Source organism: Saccopteryx leptura, chromosome 13 (assembly GCF_036850995.1).
Source record: "Saccopteryx leptura isolate mSacLep1 chromosome 13, mSacLep1_pri_phased_curated, whole genome shotgun sequence".
Lineage (NCBI taxonomy): Eukaryota > Metazoa > Chordata > Mammalia > Chiroptera > Emballonuridae > Saccopteryx > Saccopteryx leptura.
The window spans coordinates 32,219,953-32,241,999 of NC_089515.1; the positions used below are offsets into that span (position 1 = coordinate 32,219,953).

The 22,047-nt window shown below is 47.4% G+C and overlaps 1 protein-coding gene across 31 annotated transcripts in view; it reads left to right on the plus strand.

The window, feature by feature from the left end:
- Positions 1–22,047, plus strand: part of SORBS1 (sorbin and SH3 domain containing 1) — a 260,387-nt gene that overhangs the window by 167,016 nt on the left and 71,324 nt on the right. For 17 of the 31 annotated variants that reach the window (XM_066354910.1, XM_066354907.1, XM_066354909.1 and 14 more), the window contains 7 exons: positions 1,576–1,748; positions 4,462–4,525; positions 6,309–6,383; positions 6,712–6,774; positions 18,375–18,422; positions 18,545–18,674; positions 20,798–20,912. In XM_066354910.1, the coding sequence (XP_066211007.1) occupies positions 1,576–1,748; positions 4,462–4,525; positions 6,309–6,383; positions 6,712–6,774; positions 18,375–18,422; positions 18,545–18,674; positions 20,798–20,912 (668 nt within the window). The remainder of the gene's footprint in view (positions 1–1,575; positions 1,749–4,461; positions 4,526–6,308; positions 6,384–6,711; positions 6,775–18,374; positions 18,423–18,544; positions 18,675–20,797; positions 20,913–22,047) is intronic. The other 14 variants (XM_066354913.1, XM_066354917.1, XM_066354925.1 and 11 more) reach the window with 2 other exon arrangements.

Consider the following 22,047-nt stretch of genomic DNA (forward strand, 5'->3'; position numbering starts at 1 on the left):
TTTATGATTTCCAGGGCACACCTCCATCCCCTCAGTCTCACTGACACTCCCTTCGCTTAGACCTTCTTGCCCCCCAATCTTATGACCTCTTTAGTTGCCATATTTCTTCTGTGCCCACCTCCCTGCTTACTACCCCACTTCCTGTGTACATATTTCTTTCTTTCTCTGCCATCTGCTGTCTGTTCCCCCGCCCTCCCCAAACGGCTCCCACACAGCAGTCCTGTGGCTCTTCTCTTGCCTGACCTAGTGCCTCCTCCTCTGCTTCGGTTTCTGGTTTGGGTTGGTTTCTGTTTTCTGGCGTGTTTAACCACTCTCTTCTTGGAAGTCTGTCTTCTCTGGTTCCAGTGACAGCTCATCTGCCTTTCTGGTTCGTCTCCTATCCCTCCAATGACTGCTGCATCCTTTGGGGGAAACTTCTTTTTTCTTTTTATTCTGTGACTGTGACATTCCTCAGTGCATAATTTCAGCCCTTGACCCTTTCTCGTTTACCTCCGCCAGTGAGCTCTTCTCTCTCTTTGATCGGCCATCAATCACTTTTGTGCTGAGGGCTCCAAAACCACACTCCTGCCAGGGCCTCTCCCCTGGGCTCCGCTCTGCACATATTTTCCAGGCATTTCTGCTTGAACGTCTTGCTGTCTCCTCAAAGCTCCCATGTCTAGATGGGAGAGGCCACCTCCCCTGCCTTCACCCAGTTGCCTTTCCTTTGCGTGGGAATGCATAGCACCTGGCAGGTGCTTAGTAAACGTCATCCCATAAATAAACGACATGACTTGGAATAACAGGTTAAACTAAATTTTATAATCTGTAGGCTGCCCATGATATGTTAATTAGCTCTCTGTAACTTCCAATCCTGAATCAAATTTAAAATAAGGTGCACTTAACGTCGCCATCCACAGTTCAAATGCTATAGAGATGTTCACCTGAGACCTATGTACTCTTATTGGTCAATGTCACCCCATTACATTTAATTCCCCCCCCCCAAAAAAAATTATGGAAAAAGTTAAATAATATAAGATGCACTTGGCAGTTTAGAGCTTTCCAAGCATTTTGGCCCCAGTTACCTTGTTAGGTCCCCTTCATGGCATCTTGTTTTAGGATGAGAAAACAGAACACAGAAAAGTTAAGCGACTTCCTGAAGATGAAACAAGACCTTTCAAGTAATGCTCGGCCACCTCTTTATGGTTTTACCTGCTCCTGACAGCCAGAACCACGCGGCGTCTGGAGCAAGCTCTATACCTCTGCAGATATATTCCCAAGGGCCAGGCGGTAAATATTTCAGGCTTCACAGGACATACAGTTCTGTCATAGCTACTCAGCTTTTCCATTTTAGCTCGAAAGCAGCCATAAATAATGTGTGGGTGTGACTGTATCCAATAAAAGTTTATTTACAAAAACAGGTGGCCGGGCCTAAGTTTGTTGACCCTTGCTCCACGTGAAACTCGTTCCAGTTAAGAATTAGCAAACACACTTCCCCCCAGCTGGCCTGTTTGGGAGTTTGTTTCTTTATTTTGTTTTGGTTTTTTTAGCTTTGGAGATGCCAGAAGAGCTTCAGCTAACGACTTTTTTCGCTCCTAGATCCTGTGCCAGAACGAAGAGGGGGAGAACGGGACTCGGCGCCACCCCGGGAGAAGCCCACCTCTCCTGGCAGGACCACTGACAGGAAGGCCGAGGATGACAGTCGGCGGGTGGTGAAGAGTGCTCAGGACCTAAGCGATGTGTCCATGGATGAAGTGGGCATCCCACTCCGGGTATGAACCTGACCGGAAGTCATTCTTAGGCCTCCTCTTAAGCCAGTGACAGCCCTGGCCGGTTGGCTCAGCGGTAGAGCGTCGGCCTAGTGTGCGGAGGACCCGGGTTCGATTCCCGGCCAGGGCACACAGGAGAAGCGCTCATTTGCTTCTCCACCCCTCTGCCGCGCTTTCTTCTCTGTCTCTCTCTTCCCCTCCTGCAGCCAAGGCTCCATTGGAGCAAAGATGACCCGGGCGCTGGGGATGGCTCCTTGGCCTCTGCCCCAGGCGCTAGAGTGGCTCTGGTCGCGGCAGAGCGACACCCCGGAGGGGCAGAGCATCGCCCCTGGTGGGTGTGCCGGGTGGATCCCGGTCGGGCACATGCGGGAGTCTGTCTGACTGTCTCTCCCTGTTTCCAGCTTCAAAAAAATGAAAAAAAATGGGGGGGAAAAAAAAAAAAAGCCAGTGACAAGTACACACCCCTGAGTGCACGTGGACCCCACCCGTGGGTTGCAAAGGCCGCGTGCGGAGGGTCCTCCCCGTTGTGCACTGTCCAAGCCCGCTGAGGGCCGCGGGGCCTCCAAGAGCTGTGCTACAGCCTCCTGAGCCCACCTTGGTCCTGGGCTCAGTGTGCAGCAAGGAGCCTTCCCCAGAGCATGTGTGAGGTCTCACTAAGTCTCATGAGAAAAAGCATTTCATGGTCGAATGAACGTGAAGAAAAGCCGGGTGGAACAAAGGCTGCGAGATCGCACAGAACGTCTGTGAGGCTTTAGACATATGCAGGTTCAAGTGAAGAAAAGCTGGGTGGAACAAAGGCTGCGAATTTCTCTCTCATCTGTGAGGCTTTAGGCATATGCAGGTTCAAGGGGAACACGTTGCAGGCCGTTTCCCAGTCTGTCCCTTCCACGGACACATTATTGCTCATTCTTGTTCCATGGAGCTTACCCGGAAGTTGTTAGTCCAGGGTCAGGGAACCCTAGGGGGACTGAGGCTCAGGGTCTCTGTTCACAGGTTCCAGAAGTTCCCCTGGATGGGAGCTAGCCCATCATGCAGAGTGAGAAGGAAACACCAAGGCAACCACACAATGGATTCGGCCTCCTGAGGCCTCCAGAGCGGAGCGGGCCTCGGGGCAGCCGTGCCCGGCCTTCCCCCTGTTCCCGTTCGGGCAGGCCAGCCTCCTGCAGGCCCCAAGGGTTCCAGGGAAGCCCAGCTTCTGAAACTGGATTAGGGTGAATGCAGTTCCTCTCCGTGTGCCCAACAGACAGAACATTGGCTGCTGTCTGTTTCTCTGGTTTCCGTGGAACAAATGGACAGGTTTAGGTGTATCTTTGGAGAAGGCCGTTAGAAACAGCAGTGGGCTCAGCCTCAGAAGAACTGTGGTCTGGTTCTATGTGATGACAACTATATAATAATAATAGTAATGAGAATTATTACTGATAGGAATCACAGCTACCGTTTGCTAAATGCATCATCCCATTTAAACATCACTCACTCTATAAGAGGATACTAATATTATTCCTATTTATAGGTGAGGAAGCAGGAATTCAAAGACATTATGTTTCTTGCCCAGGATTACATAATTTGTGGGCGACAGAGCAGTCTCGGAGTCCCCAGCCACTCATTACCCATCGCCATCGTCTGAGGCAGCCCTCCTCCTCATCTTCTCACCAGCTCTGGCTTTGGGCTTTGACTCATTTTTCCTCATCCGTAAAGTGGGAGTGAAAATATCTGAGCTAACCACCTATCTGTTCCCTTCCTTGTTTTATTTTTGTCTTTAAAAAAATGAAAGACAGACAGAAACCAGCAAGGGCCCAGCTGTGTAGTTAGGATGACGGCACTCCGGCATTGGCTGCTGTGGTATCAGGGTGACATTTACCGTGTGCTCTAAGTTTGGCCCCAGGCGAGGTGCCGTAGAGAAACTTGTCTAGAAGCTGAAAGAAAGGAGAAAAGCTGTTCTTTTCTCCTGTTTCTAGGAGGTTTTACTTCAGGTTAGTCATCTATATATGGTAAGCAGTTCTCTCTGAAACTGGACTTTTTAAAAAATTATATGAAATTTATAAAAAGGACACATTTTTAAGTGGATCTTTGTCCATTGTTTTCAAAGTCTGTGTCCTTTTGGCCAAATGTTACTCTGGAGATTCAGGTCTGAATCTCTTGGTTTGTCCTTTCTCAAAAGTTTTACCTTTTTTTTTTTTTTTTTGTATTTTCTAAAGTGAGAAGCGGGGAGGCAGAGAGACAGGCTCCCACTCCTGCCCAACTGGGATCCACCCGGCACGCCCACCAGGGGGCGATGCTCTGCCCATCTGGGGCGTTGCTCTGTTGCAACCAGAGCCATTCTAGCGCCTGAGGCAGAGGCCATAGAGCCATCCTCAGTGCCCGGGCCAACTTTGCTCCAATGGAGCCTTGGCTGCGGGAGGGGAAGAGAGAGACAGAGAGGAAGAAGAGGGGGAGGGGTGGAGAAGCAGATGGGTGCTTCTCCTGTGTGCCCTGGCCGAGAATCGAACCCAGGACTTCCACATGCCGGACCAATGCTCTACCACTGAGCCAACCAGCCAGGGCCAAAAGTTTTACATTTAAAAAAAAGATTTAAATGTGGGCTCACAAGGATGTATAGAATAACATAAGTTTGGACTTGAGATGTTGTCACTTTCCAGTATGATTTTGTAAGCATAAAAGTTCTGTAACGTACCAAGATTTCCATTTCATTTTACCCTTTGCCTTTGTTTTTCTCCAGAACACCGAGAGATCAAAAGACTGGTACAAGACCATGTTCAAGCAGATCCACAAACTAAACAGAGGTACTGGTTTGCTTTTGCAGCAGCTCTGCTGTGCTCGTATGTTGACTGTTGTGGTGAGGGCCTAAAGTCACTTTGCCAGGGTGCGGGGCTTGACCTGCGGCTGGACCTCCTTCAGCGCCGGCCTGCGTGAGCCCCGCCAGACACCTTCAGAGCCGAGGGGCAGGGAGCACTTGTGCGCCTGCCTCACGTGTGGGCTTCAGGTCAGCTCTGAAGTCCTCCCCCCGAGTTGCTGTGGAGCGGACGGGCTGAGCCCAGCCCTCTTCCTGCGCTCCAGCATTTCCTGCCTGGGATGCGAGCAGCTCCAACTCCCACCCGCTTCCAGCTTGATTTAGACGCAGCTCTCCGTGTCAGCCCGTGATGACCTGGTAGGCACAGAGCGCTGAGAAAGCACTACACTGGGAAATAAAAGCTTTTCTCGCCTGCATTCAGTCCCCCAGGGCTCTGTGACCTTGGACCAATCACGTACCTTTCTGTGTGCTCCGCTTCCCTTACTCCAAGGGATGTGCAGGGTCCAAATGAGAGGAAATCTGGCTTTGGGAAGAAGCGGGCCTGGTGCACCCGTACAGTGGCATTAATATGAAAATAAGGCTCCCCAGCTGGGAGCCAGCCCTTGGCGGGTAGCCTGAGAGTCAGTCAAGAGCTGACACACCAGAGCCCGCTCAAGCTGGAAGAGAAGCGCTTCTAAGTCGGGGGCCCTCTGGGAGGCAGCAGGTGAACAGCATGGTGGGAGAAGCACAGGCCCGTTCCCCAGCAGCTCACGGCCCCACCGGCTCCCAGCCGCCTGCGCCGCCAGTCAGCTGACAGGCAGGGGGGCAGCTGCACCGTGGGAAGGTTCCACGGGCCGTGCATCCTGTCCTTTCCTGTGGCCAAATCCAGTCTGGCTGCCTGGCACAGATGACACACGAAGGCAAAGAAAAAGCATTCTGGTTAGTGTTGGCCTCAGCCACAAATAACCAGTCTCTCTGATTGGCTGTGGATGGCAACTGACGTCACTGTTCACTAGCTCCTGCAGCGTTCAACATGAATGCTCTTCAAACTCTTTCTAAATATTGAGATGCTCGTGTCTAGTGTTTCTGAGCCAAGAGCAGTCCACTGGAGTTGGGAGGATGCGCTCAGTCACAGTGGCGATGCTAAAGGCTGGGTCTGTGACTGGATAGTGTTAGTTCTGCTGGCTGCTTCCTAAAGCCGGTGTCCGGCTCCTCCAGCACTCCGTCTCACCTTTAGACCCAGCTCCGGCAGCCCAAATGCCGAGACACAGGTAGGTACCTATGTGAAAAGTATAGAACTCTGCCTCGCAGGCAGTATTGGCCTTCTCATATGTTACAGCTCTTAACAGCCTAAATTATAGGTCCTAAACAAAACTGTCGCCTTGATGGTAGGCAGAAGAATCCACTCTTTGCCTTGATTCTCATGTCCACAGCACAAGGTTTGATTTATTTTAAAAAGCATTTTATGAAAGTGTTTTTATTGCATACTATATATTAGCATACTTAATATTTTTTTGCCTCTAAAAGGTAAAACCTTGATGCTTTGTGCTATGTGCCTCTCGCTGACTGGAGCCTATACATACTTAATTCTTTGTCCAAGAAAAGAAATGATACTATCTCTTTAGATGTGTCTCAGTACTTCCGGCAAAAGGACTGGCTTCCTCGTAGTGCTAGTGAAGCTTACTTAGCGTGTTCTGGAACTCAGGGAGTCTGAATGGCGTGTGGATTCCTGTTCGTTCATTCTCTCCATTTGTATCTTCCTCTATTTTCTCTCTCAAACCTGCTTCTCTACCTAGACACTCCTGAAGAAAACCCTTATTTCCCTACGTACAAATTCCCTGAACTTCCTGAAATCCAGCAAAATTCTGAAGGTACCATAAACTTAGACAGTGTATCTGTTGTCCTAGCCTTAAATTAATTCTTACAGTTCCATTATAGGAATGAGATTTGGCTTTTAGATTTTTGTTTTTATAGTCATTTTTGGTTGGTGAAATATTTATTTCACTCATTTGCATGATGTGCTATATTAAAATAACTAAGACCTTTCTAATGCACTAACCTATTTTTAAGCGTGATGCCCGTGTGCCTTAATAACACTAAAATAGGTAACCAATCATTCAAAAGAGTTTGCTGGGGATTTGCCAGTTCCTCCACTTCACAGTGGACAGTTTCAAAATCCGCCGCTTTTCTCTGCTGCAGAGGACAATCCTTACACCCCCACCTACCAGTTTCCTGCATCTCCTCCTAGTCCTAAGTCTGAAGGTAATTAAAGGGAAATCATGTGCCTCTCTTTGTACCGACGCTGTTTCTTTATCACCTTGGGTTTTTTCTGGTAGCTCAGGGCTGTCTCCCAGCCGTTGGCTTCCCGCTAACCTCGTGCTGTGTGGTGTGTCTTGCTCCTCGCTGACTATATAACTGGAGTCTGTCCAGATGATATTTTAATCCTACTCCTTTGGAGTCTACATGATTAATGGGGTAGTCAGTGGAGCTTAGTCATGATACTGTGAACATGTGCGGCTCTGGGGAAAGCTGCCTGCACCCAACTGCCCGGGCTTTAACGTTCGGGATGGTCACATAGTGTTGGCGGCTGGACAGTGACTCAGGGAAGCTGAGTCATTATGGCTGATGGACAGGAGGTCGATGTGCCATCTGTCAACAACAGAAAAGTTACCTGGTTCCCATATGTACAACCAACTCGTCACTATGCTTGTCATGGACCCTCACGGTGTGTCTCCTTAGGGACTTCCTAGGGAGGTATCTAGGTGTGAGATTGTCATGGTGGTAAATGGTATTCTTGAAAATAAGGGCTTCGGCCAGGCTAGAAAATGTTTTGTGAAAGAGCTGGCTTAGGAATTTGGACCTACTGGTGAGGAATAACCACACTTGTGTCTAAGAAATGTTCTTTTCTAGAGCAAAATTTAGGTGGTGTCAAAGAAGGTTCTAATAGGCAAGTTAAGGGCAACATCCTGAGAATTATTTCAGTCCCAGGGATAGTCTGATCTTTGGATGAGTGACATGTATGGCGTAGACAGGAGGGAGTTTCATTACATCCTCTCTGGGATGAGATGCTGAGTGCTCTGAACTTCATTCATTCAGCCGATATCGAGCAGGTGTGTGTGCCATACACTGTCCCCTCAGGCTAGCGCCATGGATAAGACATGCTCTCTATTCTCAAAAGTCCACATGTGGCAGGGAATCAGACAAGGCCACTTCATCTTACTCTGTCAAGAGTGATGGAAGATGCAAAAGCATGCCTCCAGAAGGCCACAGAAAACCTTGCTGGCACACAGCAGTCCTCGGGGCATACCTGGAGAAGGTTGATGGCTGAGGCTGTGGACCGGGAATCAGAGCTGTTTTCTAGGGTGTGGGATGGGCGCTGTGCCACCACCTCAGTTCTTCTCTGCTCTATTAGGTCAGCAAACCATCCCACACAGCCCTTCCTGTCATTGGTAGATTGTTCATTCAGGATTTCACCACACTTTCATTGATCACTGAACATATATTATATATTATATATAATATATGTATTATATATAATATATGTATTATATATAATATATGTATTATATATATAATACACACATACACACACACACACACACACACGTGATGACACACTGAGATGTGTTAAACATAGTTGGAGTTAAAATTCCACATTCCCTTTTTGGTCTCCCTGTTGTTATGTTTCCAACCACTTCATGCCTGGGGCCTATATTGAATGAAAAGAAAAGTCTGTCATACAAAAACAGACTTAAAAATTAAAAGCTGACCCTAGCCATTTGGGTCAGTGGTAGAATGTCGTCCTGGCGTATGGACGTCCCGGGTTTGTTTCCCAGTCAGGGCACACAGGAGAAGTGATCATCTGCTTCTCCACCCCTCCCCTCTCTCTTCTCTCTCCATCTCTCTCTTCTTCTCCCATCTCTCTCCTCTCTTCCCATCTCTCTCCTCTCCTACCACAGCGATGGCCCCATTGGAGCAAGTTGGCACCGGGTACTGAGGATGGCTCCATGGCCTCGCCTCAGGTGCTAAAATAGCTCGGTTGCCGAGCAACGAAGCAACAGCTCCAGATGGGCAGAGCATCACCTGGTGGGCTTGCTGGGTGGATCCCGGTTGGGGTAGATGCGGTAGTCTGTCTCTGCCTCCCCACTTCTCACTTAAGAAAAAATAAAAATTAAAAGCTGATGATTTAATTTTAACCAGTGGCCTCCTCACTGCCAACAAGAGTCTACATGGTGTGAGATGACCTAGTCTTTTTATGTTGGGGTGCTGATTCTAGCCAAAAGCACAGCTTAAGAAATGATTGAGGAAAGGGAGTTTTTCAGAGTAATTCTGACTAAATGCCGTTTTTTATTTTTGCTTGTCTGGACCTGGGAACCCAACCCACTCAATAAGATAGAATGCACGTCCGTGACAGGTGCACACCGTGCCTACAGGCATATTATCCCGTATATGTGGGCGGAGGAAGGGCACCTGGAGACGTCCTGTGGAAAAGAACAGTGACTCTTATTGGACTGGAAAAATGCCGTGGGTCTGTCACAGGCAGTGCCAGCAGACACCACAGTCAGCCTGGCTGCTGATCTGAAGGCAGGGTGTCACGGCTTCACACCCAGAGCTGCCGCGTCACTGGCTGCCACACCTAGCAACCCTGGCTGCGGGGCAGGTCAGTCACAAGAGGGAATTGGGGCTATTTTACCTAGAGGCATAAACAACAAGGGGTAGCATGATAACTTTTCACCTATAATTCAGGGAGCAGCCCTTCTTATTTTTTATTTTCAAGGACCAAAAAGGAGGGCAGAGCATTGCCCAGTAGGGGGGTTGGCCGGGTGGATCCCGGTCGGGGTACACGCGGGAGTCTGTCTCTCTGTCTCCCCGCCTCTCACTTAATAATAATAATAATAATGCCAAAAAGGAAGAAATAGTCTTAAAGGATAAAAAGGAAAAAAAAATAGATTGGACATGAAAAATGCATAATACCCAATATGATTAAACTTTAACACAGTTTCTAAGAAGTCTTCTTCCCTGGAGATCTTTTAAAAAATAGGGTAGATTTCATCTCTTGTCCACACTTCTGCCTAGATGACAGTCAGTCGTAGATCACAGATGCATTCAATTAGATGAGAGCTTCTTACGAGTGAAGCATTTGAGCCAGATCACTTTAAAGAATTGTTATTTTTAATTTTTTTTTTTTTTTTTAACGACTAAGAGGTTCTCTGGCTTGTGGTTTTGATGTCTGTGAGCCCCACGGTCCTCACCAGTCCTGCCCCTGGTACGGCTCCGGCCCTGTGCTGATAGGTGGCTCTGGGCTCTGCATACCCTTCTCAACATGAGAAGGATTTATGCCTTTCTCAAAAAGGTATTAAAGGCAGATTAGTGCCTAACTGAGGCTCTACCCGTAGTTTTTAATGAGCAATAAAAAATAGTTTTACTGAGAAACGTCCTTCTAGAGTTTATCCCCTGGGAAGGAGGAAGGCTGTTCTTGCTGCTGGTTTTTTGTTTTGTTTGAATTCAAAATTTGAAACTAGAATCACGTGCCATAAACCTATCAAAGCCTAGCCTAAAGCTGCTGCCTCTGTCTAAATTCTGGTGGTTTGTACAGTACGAAAAAGACCTGTCTGCACATCTCAGAGCCGAGCCTCCTGAGTACTGAGGGACCACGGGAAAGTCTGTTTACGCTGGCTTAGCAGTCTTCTCTTCTTCCCCCAGCTACGGTGAAAAAGTAAACTTCTGGCCAGACTTTCAGAAAATAAAACTAGCATGTCTTAATCATTGAAGTTTAAAATGTACTTTTAAAGAACCTGTAAATTCCAACAAGGAACAGCCACTTCTAATCATCTCAGCACTCTGGGACAGGAGCGACGTGACGCTCAGTTACTCTTCCTTTCCGTGGTAGTTGGAAGAATTGGGGAGAGTGGAATGAATTCAGGAGACCTATTTCTAGGAATTTTACTATATCCCTGGTCATTAGGAAGCTTATCAAAAACAACGGTTTACTAGAAAGTTATGGGAATAACTTTCAAGTAAGACTAAGCAAGTGAATTTCACTTTCTTGTTCTGAAACTTTACTCGGTCCCCTTTCTCCCCATCAGTACTTCCTCTCTGACCCAAAGCGTCTTGTCTGGGTCACACTCCATCCTGTCCCTGGAAAGGAAACGTTCTTTTCTGGCATCTGAGATGCCACTGAGTTACAAACACTGGGGGAGTGGAGAGCAAGGATGTGGACGGAGACCAGCGCTGGCCCACCCTCCGTGGCACGCGGACGGACTGTGGACGAGCTGCCAGGACGGGTCTTCAGACGTCCTGCCCACGGTTTCCTCTGGAAGCAGAAGCCAGAGGAACAGGCTGCAGAGACATAGCTTCAGAAACGCTGGCACTGCCTCTTTCCCCGCCCCCTTCTCCCTCCTGCTCAGGAAACAGCAGTGCGGTGGCCAGCACCCCAGCAGCTCCCGGTCATACCCTGTTAATAACGACAGCAGAGCCACCGCACTGACTGCCTCGTTGTCCTTTGTGGAGCCCTGACCAAACACCAGGCTCCATGCTGAGTGCGGCCCAGTTGCTATGTCATTTCATTTTCCCAGCAGCCTCATAAGATACAAGACCTCGTTTTATCAATAAAGTGTGTGAGTTAAGAAGGGTTAAGTAATTTGTGTAAGATCACACAGTAAGCAGAGCGGAATTCAAGCCCAGGTCCCTGGCCCCCAGAACACGGGCTTTTCCCTGCCCTCTTCTCCTGCTCTGCTGATTCCTGTGCCTCTCCTGCTATGCCCTGTGTTCTGGCTCGGCCCCCTCGCCAAGGACTCTCGGATGCCTAACTCCAGGCGTCCAGCTTGCCCTTCCTCGGAGTCGGTCACGTTGCCCTCGGCTGAGCCAGTGTCTCCTGGGGTGGTGTCTGGGAATGTGAAGTTAGGGAAGCCCCCTGACACTCGGCCGGGACTGAGAACCCCTGGGATGGAGGAATACCGCCTATTCCGAAAGAAGATGCTCGCCGGTGTGTTTGGGGGACTTGAATATAGAATTAGAGTGGGGAATGAATACAGATTCAAAAGTTCTGCTCACAGAAATGGAAGATATTTTCAAGCGATGTCTCCAAATCAACAGCAAAACTCGTGGTTCATGGCGTGTGAAGACTTCTTTGGCCGTGTCTGGATGAAGAGCTATCATGTCAGCTATGGGTGGGTCCCAGAGGCCACCTTTGCCCTTGCTTTTGGATGCCTCTTCTACCACTGTCAGGCTGATGCTGGTGGCCGCTGCCACCTCCTGGCGAAGTGACTTAAGACACCCATCCCCAAGATATGCCCAGGTTGTGGTGACATATCATGTGCTATTGGTCAGTCTCATTAAGCCTTTTTCCTCATTGCTGGATGAGAATGCACCAAAGCAAGGATTTAGGAGGCTGATTTTCCCAGGCACATCTATATTTGAGTTAAAATAATCCCCTGCTGGCCTTACAGGATTTCTAAGAATAGCCTTATTTTGCCTGAGTTCAAGTAAGTCATTCTATTGTGAAGATGCCTGGCCGGGATCTGTGCCTCCTGCCCCAGACGCCAGCTAGTACTGCCCAGAGGAGGGGCTGAGCTGCTCACAGCGGTCACCTTTGCTCTCCTAGCTAGAGCTGCCCAGAAGGTCCCCGCCTAGCAAGCCCGAAAGTGTGTGACGGGCCTGTGAGCTCGTTGAGACAGTAGCGGTTACTCCCTTCTCACCTCGAGGCCAGGAGTGCCGGAGGAGATGGGGTCGGTGAGTCTCTGTCCAGCTTTCACTCCTTCCGCCCCTTTCCTGCTCCGCCTCATTCTCTTCTCCACATCCTCTTCCCTGCGTTTGTCTTCTATAGCTACTCCACGTCCTATGTTGACCTTTTTTTCATCCCTTAAAATTTGATGGCCTTTAAGCCGAACGTGGACGGGTTTAGGAACCTTCCCCCAGGCACCCTGGATAATTCCCAGCCATCTTGCCCCATTTCTTCTGTCGTGAATTCTTCCTCTTTCCTCCCACCCAGACTTGGTCGCCCACCTCTGCATATGTCTCTCTTTTTCTTTGAGTATTTTGTTTGTGGTGTGTGTCCTCTATCTTGACCCATTTATCTTTTCTCTTCCTAAGTGTGTTGGATAGAGTAGGAGAAGGGATTGATTTGAACGGTGGGAAAAGATTGGGTTAAAAACAAGTCATTGATACTGAAAAAATAATTTGAACTCTCGGGACCTAAGAAACTTAATTGATATAGTCGAGTGATTATGCTAATACTGCTTTTTGCCTATCATCCCATTTTGGTCAATTATATACTTCTTATAGAACAATCATTCTCAACAAGCACTTTTTCCTGTGTCTCTAAAGTTGTCATTAACTCTTTAAAATAAAGTCTTTTTTCAGTTTATTTTTAAAGTCACTGTAGTTGAAAAGGCAATTATGTGCCTCCTGGCAGTTTTAAGAGAGTAGCTGTTCCTAACTGCGCCCCCAGGACAGACTGCCAGAGCCCGGAGTGCAGTCGTTGGTGTGTGAACATCAGAGCCCAGCAGGGTCCTCTGGGCCCTGAAGTGAGTTGTTCACCCTGAGTAAATCGTGTTTAGTGTTAGAGCTTCCTGGAAGTCACCAGTACAGGAAGTTCTGAGTGTTGCTGCCAAGGTTAGATGTTTGCTGCTTTGAGGGGCACAATCAGCATGTGGCTCCACCATGAGCAAGAATCACAAGATCCCAGCTCAGCTGAGTCCACTATGGCCTTGTTTTAAAAAAAAAACCCTTGGAGAACCTGACCAGGCAGTGGCTCAGTGGATAGAGCATCTGACTGGGATGCCGAAGACCCAGGTTCGAGACCCTGAGGTCTCCAGCTTGAGCCAGGCTCATCTGGTTTGAGCAAAAGCTCACCAGCTTGGACCCAAGGTCGCTGGCTCAAGCAAGGGGTTACTCAGTCTGCTGAAGGCCCGCAGTCAAAGCACATATGAGAAAGCAATCAATGAACAACTAAGGTGTCGCAATGTGCAACGAAAAACTAATGATTGATGCTTCTCATCTCTCCGTTCCTATCTGTCTGTCTCTGTCTATCCCTCTCTCTGACTCTCTCTCTGTCTCTGTTAAAAACAAAAACAAAAAACCCTTGGAGAAAGAGTAAAGACAGGATTTCAGGCACTAACAATGTCTATGTTTGTGGACAACTTGAGAAATGTTTTGTTTAATGCAGTTGTAGTCAACCTGGTCCCTACCGCCCACTTGTGGGCGTTCCAGCTTTCATAGTGGACAGTAGCGGAGCAACCAAAGTATAAATAAAAAGATAGATTTAACTATAGTAACTTGTTTTATAAAGATTTATTCTGCCAAACTTAGCGAAAATCCAACATAAAGTACTTGGTAAGTAATTATTATTATATACTTTAACTTGCTGTAACTCTGCTTTATAAACTTTATAAAGTAAAGTTACTTCCCTACTTTATAAATCACCATTACTGTGGAACCGGTGGGCGGTTATAAAATTTTACTACTAACAGAGATACAAAAGTGGATGGTAGGTATAAAAAGGTTGACTATCCCTGGTTTAATGTGTCTAAACTATGGTTAAATTAACTCTCTCTCTCCTTCTCTGTCTCTCACACACACATGTATGCACGCACACACACTCCATTTGACTAACTGTACTATATAGAAATACAGACGGTGTCCTTACACCCAGTTTCCTCATTCATTGGTATTTCTAACTTCATGCCCATCCACCCCAGCGTAGACTTAGCCCGCCAGGATTAGATAGCAAGAAGCAGCAAGTGGAAGATGTAGCAAGAGGGGCTCAATTTTACCCACTGTCCCTAGAGACCAGTGAAAGGAAAACTGGCAGTGTGGTGGGGTAATGCAGGAAACTTGCTTAAGTGTCCCCAGGGAGGGGATGATGGAGAAACACAGAGCAAAGGCCTTGAGGGCTAGGAGGCAGTCCAGCCAGCCCTGCAGTGCATGGCCTGGGTTTCAGAACAGCTTCCCTTGTCTCTTGCATAACATAAATGATCATGGAATAGCCACACACGCCCCGCCCCCTGCCCCAGGATTGGGCAGCTAGGGTGGGGTGAAGAGAGAACCAAGCAGCCACTGCTGTCACGGGGCTGGAGGCGGCATTGGGAGGTGGAATCCGAAAGACTGGACACCGTTCTTGCTTTGTCTCTTACTGTGCGGCCAAGGGCAGATGTTCTTAACCTCCCTGCTCCTTAATTTCCTTGTCTGTAAAATGAGATATTTTTGTATTTCCTAGAGTTTTTGCAAGGATTAAATGAGATATTAGTAAATTACCAGCTACTGTTAGACACTTAATGGAAGCTTCTATTTATTCATAATTACAGGTAAAATTTTCTATTAGGTTTGCAAGACAAACGTAAAATATTAAAAGAATAAATGATATATTCCCTGGATGTTCAGATGACTCATGCAACTTCAGTTTGCTCTTTTAAAAGTTTGAGGGACTGGCCCTGGCCGGTTGGCTCAGTGGTAGAGCGTCGGCCTGGCGTGCAAGGGGTCCCGGGTTTGATTCCCGGCCAGGGCACACAGGAGAAGCACCCATCTGCTTCTCCACCCCTCCCCCTCTCCTTCCTCTCTGTCTCTCTCTTCCCCTCCCGCAGCTGAGGCTCCATTGGAGCAAGGATGGCTCCTTGGCCTCTGCCCCAGGCGCTAGAGTGGCTCTGGTCGCAACAGAGCGACTCCCCGGAGGGGCAGAGCATCGCCCCCTGGTGGGCAGAGCGTCGCCCCCTGGTGGGCGTGCCGGGTGGATCCCGGTCGGGCGCATGCGGGAGTCTGTCTGACTGTCTCTCCCCGTTTCCAGCTTCGGAAAAATACAAAAAAAAAAAAAAAAGAAAAAAAAAGGTTTGAGGGACTGAGCTCCACATGTCAGACTCAGAGCCCACGGAACCATGAGAAATGAAAAGCTCGTTCACGCAGACACCCCATTCTGGGACAGTCTTGGATGGGTGAGGTTTCTTCTTCCGCCTACACCAAACGAAATAGCTTCAAGAACAGTCATCCATCTTCTCTGTTGTCTTCACCCCCCATCTTTCCTACTTCTTCTGCTTTTCAAAAAGGCATAAATTATTTAATTCTCCAAGCTATTTTTTTCATCTTGTAGAAACTATTTCTAATTTTCTTTTAACAAACCTAGAAATCCACATTCGAAAGTTCTAGAGAGAAAATTTTTTTTAAAGAGCTCAAGCTTTTTAAAAAAACTTTCTTTGAATATTTAAATGCCTTTTTCCTTCCTATTTGCTTCTTACCTCAAGAACGGGATAGCTAGAAATTAACCTTTGCTTTATTGTCTGCAGGTAGGCTGTAATTTCTCCATGGTTTGGAGAGATACAAGGTTTTGAGCTAAAATGCTAGGCTGGGTTTTAAGCACTACATACATTGGTTCCCCACTAAGCTAATTTTTCATTTGGCAGGCATCATTTTTCTAAATTCCTATGATCAAAGTTTATATTTAGTTTTCTTTGACATCATAGCAATTTATCAGTATAATAATCAGAAGTTCTATTTAAAACAAAACAGACAATACAAATTTCTTCAGAACAGTACTTCAAAATATGTATTTCTGGATGCCATTTTATCTCTTCTGCACTATTTTCAGAGAGTTAAATAAGCTTACATACTCATTTTATAGCAGGGAAAGGCTTGCCTGTGTTGGTAGAAGAACCTTAAGCTTTGTTCAGCTTTGATATTGACTGATCCTATCCTTAAAGCAAAAAGAGGGATGCAGGAAGGAAGGGAAAAATAACTTGGTACCTGATGAGGTGGTTTTTTTGTTTGCTTGTTTTTCAGTAATTTTTTTTATTGATTTGAGGGGTGGGGGCGTAAGGGAAAGAGAAAGAGAGAAGCATCAACTTGTTCCATTTAGTTGTGTACTCTTTGGTTGCTTCTTGTGTGTGTCCTGACCAGGGGTCAGACCTGCAATGTTGGCAGGATGGGATGATGCTCTGTCCACTGAACCACCTAGCTAGGGCCTGGTGACTTTTCTTCATTCAGGCTGGGGGCAGCCTGGGGCAGATAAACCTGGGGAGGGGAGAAGGGAGGACGAAGGGGTGAGAAGACTGTCTTTGAATAATACTTTACTCAAAAGAATAGCAGTGTTAACTTTATTTATATTTCACAAAATATTCTGACTTTTACCTCTTTGAAACTAAAAATGCTTTCTATAGAGACAGGACTTGATTAACACTTAGTGATTAATGTATATTGGGTTCTTGGACTTATTTTATTTTTTTTTAATTTTTATTTATTCATTTTGAGAGGAGGGAGAGAGAGAGAGAGAGAGAGAGAGAGAAAGGGGGGAGGAGCAGGAAGCATCAACTCCCATATGTGCCTTGACCAGACAAGTGCAGGGTTTTGAACCGGTGACCTCAGTGTTTCCAGGTCAACGCTTTATCCACTGCGCCACCAGAGGTTAGGCCTTGGACTTATTTTTTTTTTTAAAGAATTTTTTTTTTTAATTTTTTTTTTTTTTAAGATTTTATTTATTCATTATAGAGAGGGGAGAGAGAAGGGGGGAGGAGCAGGAAGCATCAACTCCCATATGTGCCTTGATCAGGCAAGCCCAGGGTTTTGAACCAGCAACCTCAGCGTTTCCAGGTTGTCGCTTTATCCACTGCGCCACCACAGGTCAGGCAAGGACTTATTTTTTGAGGTTAGTTTATGTGTTAAAGTTGCTACAGATTTTTAATTTTTAAAAAAATTGATTTTAGCGAGAGAGTACGGGAGGGAGAGAGAGAGACTGGAACATTCATCTGTGCCCGGCTGACCAGGGATCAAACCGATAACTCTGCTCTCATGGACGATGCTCTAACTAGCCAAGCTATCCAGCCAGCACAGTAGCTACAGAGTTTAAGGGAAGGTGTTGGATCTCCAGTCCATATGCATGAATTCTGAATTTGGGTTAGCAAGATATTAGAAAATGGGAAAGGGTAAGTGTTTCAACCGGACACTTTGGAGGGGTTGTCGTGGGTATAGTGAGTAAATATCCTACATTTTAAGGACACTCCCAATTTTGAAATCTGCTCCTGTGAATGTTCCTGTCATCTCAGTTTTAGCTCAGTGCAGCCACTCCATGAGGGGTGCAGATCTTGTCTTTGTTTCTACGCCTTAGACCCCGGTGCTCACCTTATGTGGGGATGGGCGGCACGCCCTTGGGGGGCCGTCTCACCCCACAGAAACCCCTGTGACTTTGGTTTGTTCCAGAGTCACAATGTAGCACGTACCCCGAGCAGTGTCTTTGCAGAGCAAACCACATAGTGCATCTGCAGTGGCGTGTTGTGTCCCGAGGAAGGAAAGCTCCTCGAGGGGCCGGGTGGAGGCGGCACCAAACCCTGATGATGAGCGTTTTCCCAATCTGTGTTCGTAGCTGCAGAACCTCTGTGTTAAATGATATTATACAGGCAAACTTAGCATGTCAAACGGATCACAGCTGAGGTGGGGAGTTAGAACCCACGCCCAGCAGCAGGCCTGGGGGGCTCCGTGGAAGCTGCAGGCTAGACCAGAGCCCCCGGATGGGCACCCAGGAGCTTCAGCCCCTGCTGCAGCTCAGCCCGGCCGGGGCCCCCAGTTCCCACTCCGCTGGTGGAAATTCTCTCGGGAGGACCTTGGGCTACTTGTCCCCATGCCTGTCTTGGTGTCAGGCGGTCATCTCCCAGACAACGAGAATGTACCTTCTGGACTGCGGGTTCTGTTGGGGCGGGTGGGCTCTGAAGCTGGCTCCTCTCCAGTGTGGGTTCTTGTGCTTTAGCGCCCAGTGCTTAGCTCTTTCCCTCCCCACTGGGCCCCTGGGGTGGCCGGGTGCCAGGGCAGGGCCGGGGCCGTGGGTCGTGTCGCTCCTTCTCCTGCCTTAGCTGGATTTCTCCTGATCACTTTGTTTTGTTCAATAGATGATGATTCAGATCTGTATTCTCCTCGATACTCCTTTTCCGAAGACAGTAAGTGACTTAGAATTTCCCGTTTGTGGGGGTGGGAGGGGGAGTGTTGGATGAGGGGAGACATCTTCCTGTGTTCAGTTTTCATGAGTTCTGCGTCTTTTGTCCCCACTTCCCTTCTCCAGCCAGATCTCCCCTTTCTGTGCCTCGCTCAAAAAGTGAGATGAGCTACATTGATGGCGAGAAGATAGTGAAGAGATCAGCCACACTTCCCCTCCCGGCCCGCTCTTCCTCGCTGAAATCAAGCCCAGAAAGGTAAGTGCTCCCCCTGCATGACCAGCTCTGGGAGTTCAGGCTGCCGTACACAGTCTAGCAGGCAGTCCCGTCCCTCTGCTGGGGCAGACAGCACTGGGGCTGGGATCAAGCAGACCTGATGTGTTTTTTTTTCCTGAAGTGAGAAGTGGGGAGGCAGAAAGACAGACTCCCCCATGCACCCGACCGGGATCCACCCGGCATACCCACTAAGGGGTGATGCTCTGCCCATCTGGGCCATTGCTCCGCTGCAAAAGGAGCCATTCTAGCGCCTGAGGCGAAGGCCATGGAGCCATCCTCAGCGCCCAGGCCAGCTGTGCTCCAATGGAGCCTTGGCTGTGGGAGGGAAGAAAGAGACAGAGAGAAAGGAGAGGGGGAGGGGTGGAGAAGCAGATGGGCGCTTCTCCTGTGTGCCCTGGCCGGGAATTGAACCGGGACTTCCACAACACTGGGCCAATGTTTTACCACTGAGCCAACAGGCCAGGGCTCAGACCTGATTTTTCAATCCCTACTCTGTCATGTATTAGCAGTGACTTATTCTTCCTGAGCTTCAATGTTCTTATCTGTAAAATGGTGATTTACATTTGCTAGGGATGTTGCAAGGACAAAGCAAGATAATGCATATCATATAACATTTCTAGCAGTGCCTGGCTCACAGTATGGGCTCAACCAGTGTTGACTATAACTATCGTCACTTTTTACCTTTTCACCTGAGAAATCTTAGCTGTAAGGCTTGTCATGTGTTTTTATACTCTTTGTGTATGCTGATGGGACCCATAGCAGAGAATATAATTGTAAACATGAAGCTACATTTTTTAATATTAATTTATTTATGCAACACATTACTGAGACATAAGGCTTGGATTGATTGTAGTGATGATGTGAGTCATCTCTGAGTACCGGCACAGAATGACCCAAGATTCTGTCATTGGGTTCTTACGCCGTGTGGAGCAACCGTCTTGTGCTGTGCGGTGTCCCACGCACCTTCCACCACTTCTCAACACAAAATGTGGCTCTAGCCAAGCTGAATGCTTTTCCCCCGAGAGACAGTCTCAGTTTCACGCCTTCGTACCTTTTCCATCTTCATGGACAAATGAATGGCTGTTTTGAAAGTTCTACAATCTACACATGCGTCAGTGGCATCTGCCTGAGGAGCTTGATAATTAACTGAAAGGAAGGCTGACTATTCCTGTAAATCCTTTACATATTGGGTGCACTCTGCTCATGGGACCAGGCACTGTGGAAGAATAGAAGCAAGTGTAAAGCATTATCCTTGCCTTCAAGGGGCTGAAAGTCTTGAAGGAGAAAGTAGATAGAACCACAGTGCAAATGCAATAATGTGCATGCAGAAACATTTTGCAAACGATTTCCAAGGATTCATGTGTCCTGAGACCCACCACTGGATCAGGTTTGTATCTGTGCCAAAAGCTGCGATTTTGGTGATTACTGGGGTGCAGTGTGAAATAGGGAAGAGCACGCTTATCATGGCAAATAACATTTACTGAGGGGTTACTGTGGACCTGGTGATTTATGTGCACTGTCTCATTTCATCCTTGCAACAACCCCATTTTTCAGATGAGGACACTAAGATAGCAAGAGGTAAAGTGCTCAGTCCTGATCACTAGCTAGCAAGTACTGTCGCAGGGCTTGAACCCCAGCTGACTGGCTCTGGGACCTGCCTTCTCTCTCCCTGCACGGCTTGAGTGGGAAGTGCAGGCATGTTTGGGGAATGGTAAGCTCAGGAGAGCAGAGCAAGGTGAAGGATTTTTCCAGAGCAAGCTTTGCTGCTGCTGCTTCCCCCGTTCCCTCCCCTTCCCCCTTCCCTTTCCCCTTCTCTTCTCTTTCCCTCTCCCTCTCCATTTCTCTTCTCTGTCTCTTTGCTTTCTCTTCTCTCTGCTTCCTGGTGCCTGGTTTTGAGCTCAGGACACCTCAGACCTTTTGTGAAACAAACAAGATTTAACGGGTTGTTTTGAGACGGGAACCAGCGCAACTAACTGCTTTGCGCTGAGTCTGATTTTATGCTTCGGATGTAAAAATTCCTTGATTAAACTACAGCCAACCAAAGTAAGGACGTGTCAGATGCTGATTTTCATGAAAACAACCCTAAAAGGATTCTCTTTCTACAGAAACGACTGGGAACCCCCAGATAAGAAAGTGGATACGAGAAAATACCGTGCAGAGCCCAAAAGCATTTACGAGTATCAGCCGGGCAAGTCCTCTGTTCTGACCAACGAAAAGATGGTAATGTGCATATTAAAGCTCTTTGTCTCACCCTGCCTGTGTTCCTTAGTCCGGATGCATTGTGCACGGGGATGACATTCCTTCTCCCTTGAGATAGACTTGCTTTGTTTAGATGACAATGAAAAAAAAAGAAGTATTTTTACCCTTTTCATTTTTGCAGGTGTTCATAAAATAAGTCCTAAGAGTCTGCTTTGAAAGAGTCTTATTATGGCTTTCTGGTGCTTTTTGTGCATGGTTTTAACTGATTTAAAAATTTCTACTAATAGAAAGATTGGGTTTGCTGCTGTCTTTTATATAATATCTAACCATTAATTTAGCGGGCTTATTACTAATGGTCCTAGATTTGGGGATTTATTTAAGTGACTCTTATTTGAATATGCATAAATTTTGTAGAAATTACTACTAGTACGTCCTTTTAAAAGCAAAATAAATAATATGATGTGATTGGGCGGGGCTGTAAAAATATGTTTTGCGTCTTCCTTTTCTGACAGTGCAATGTGGAGGACGAATTTCGTATTCGATCTGGATCATGGTTCCCTACACAAGTTCACGTCTCCAGGCAATTCTGAGGGGGGCACATGGCCCTTAGGGCAGAGCAGACCCCCCTGGAAAAGCGGGCTCTTCTGTGAAACGGGGAAGAATGATTACAAACCAGTTAGTTTCCTATCTGCCAGTCACAGCTCCTTTTATTCACCCTTCGTTTGAAAAAGCTGGTTCAGAATTCTGATCACGGTTAAAGGGATTTCCCAAAGCTCCTCCCGCCCTGCAGCGGGCGGGGACTGGATTTATGAGCCTGCTGTAACCGCACGGCGTGCAGGCAAAGGAGCTTCTGTGTGGGCACGTGTTCTCCCTCTGCCTCCCCTGCTCTGCGTGTTCTTAAGGACTAATTGATTTGACTTTTACTAAAAGGAAAATGTGACATCTTTAAAAGCACAAAGGGATAAGTAATTTGAATTAGGATAAAATAATTGACAGAAATGCTCCTCCAGAGTTGTCATTCTTCAGCGTTTTCTGTGCACCGCAGTTATTTTAAGCAAAAAGTTCAGAGAGGAGCAGAGAAGTTTGCCTCTGGCTCTGCCCTTCCTTGGAGCTTCTCTCCCGGTTAGAAGGTAATCAACACAGAAGGTAACCTTCT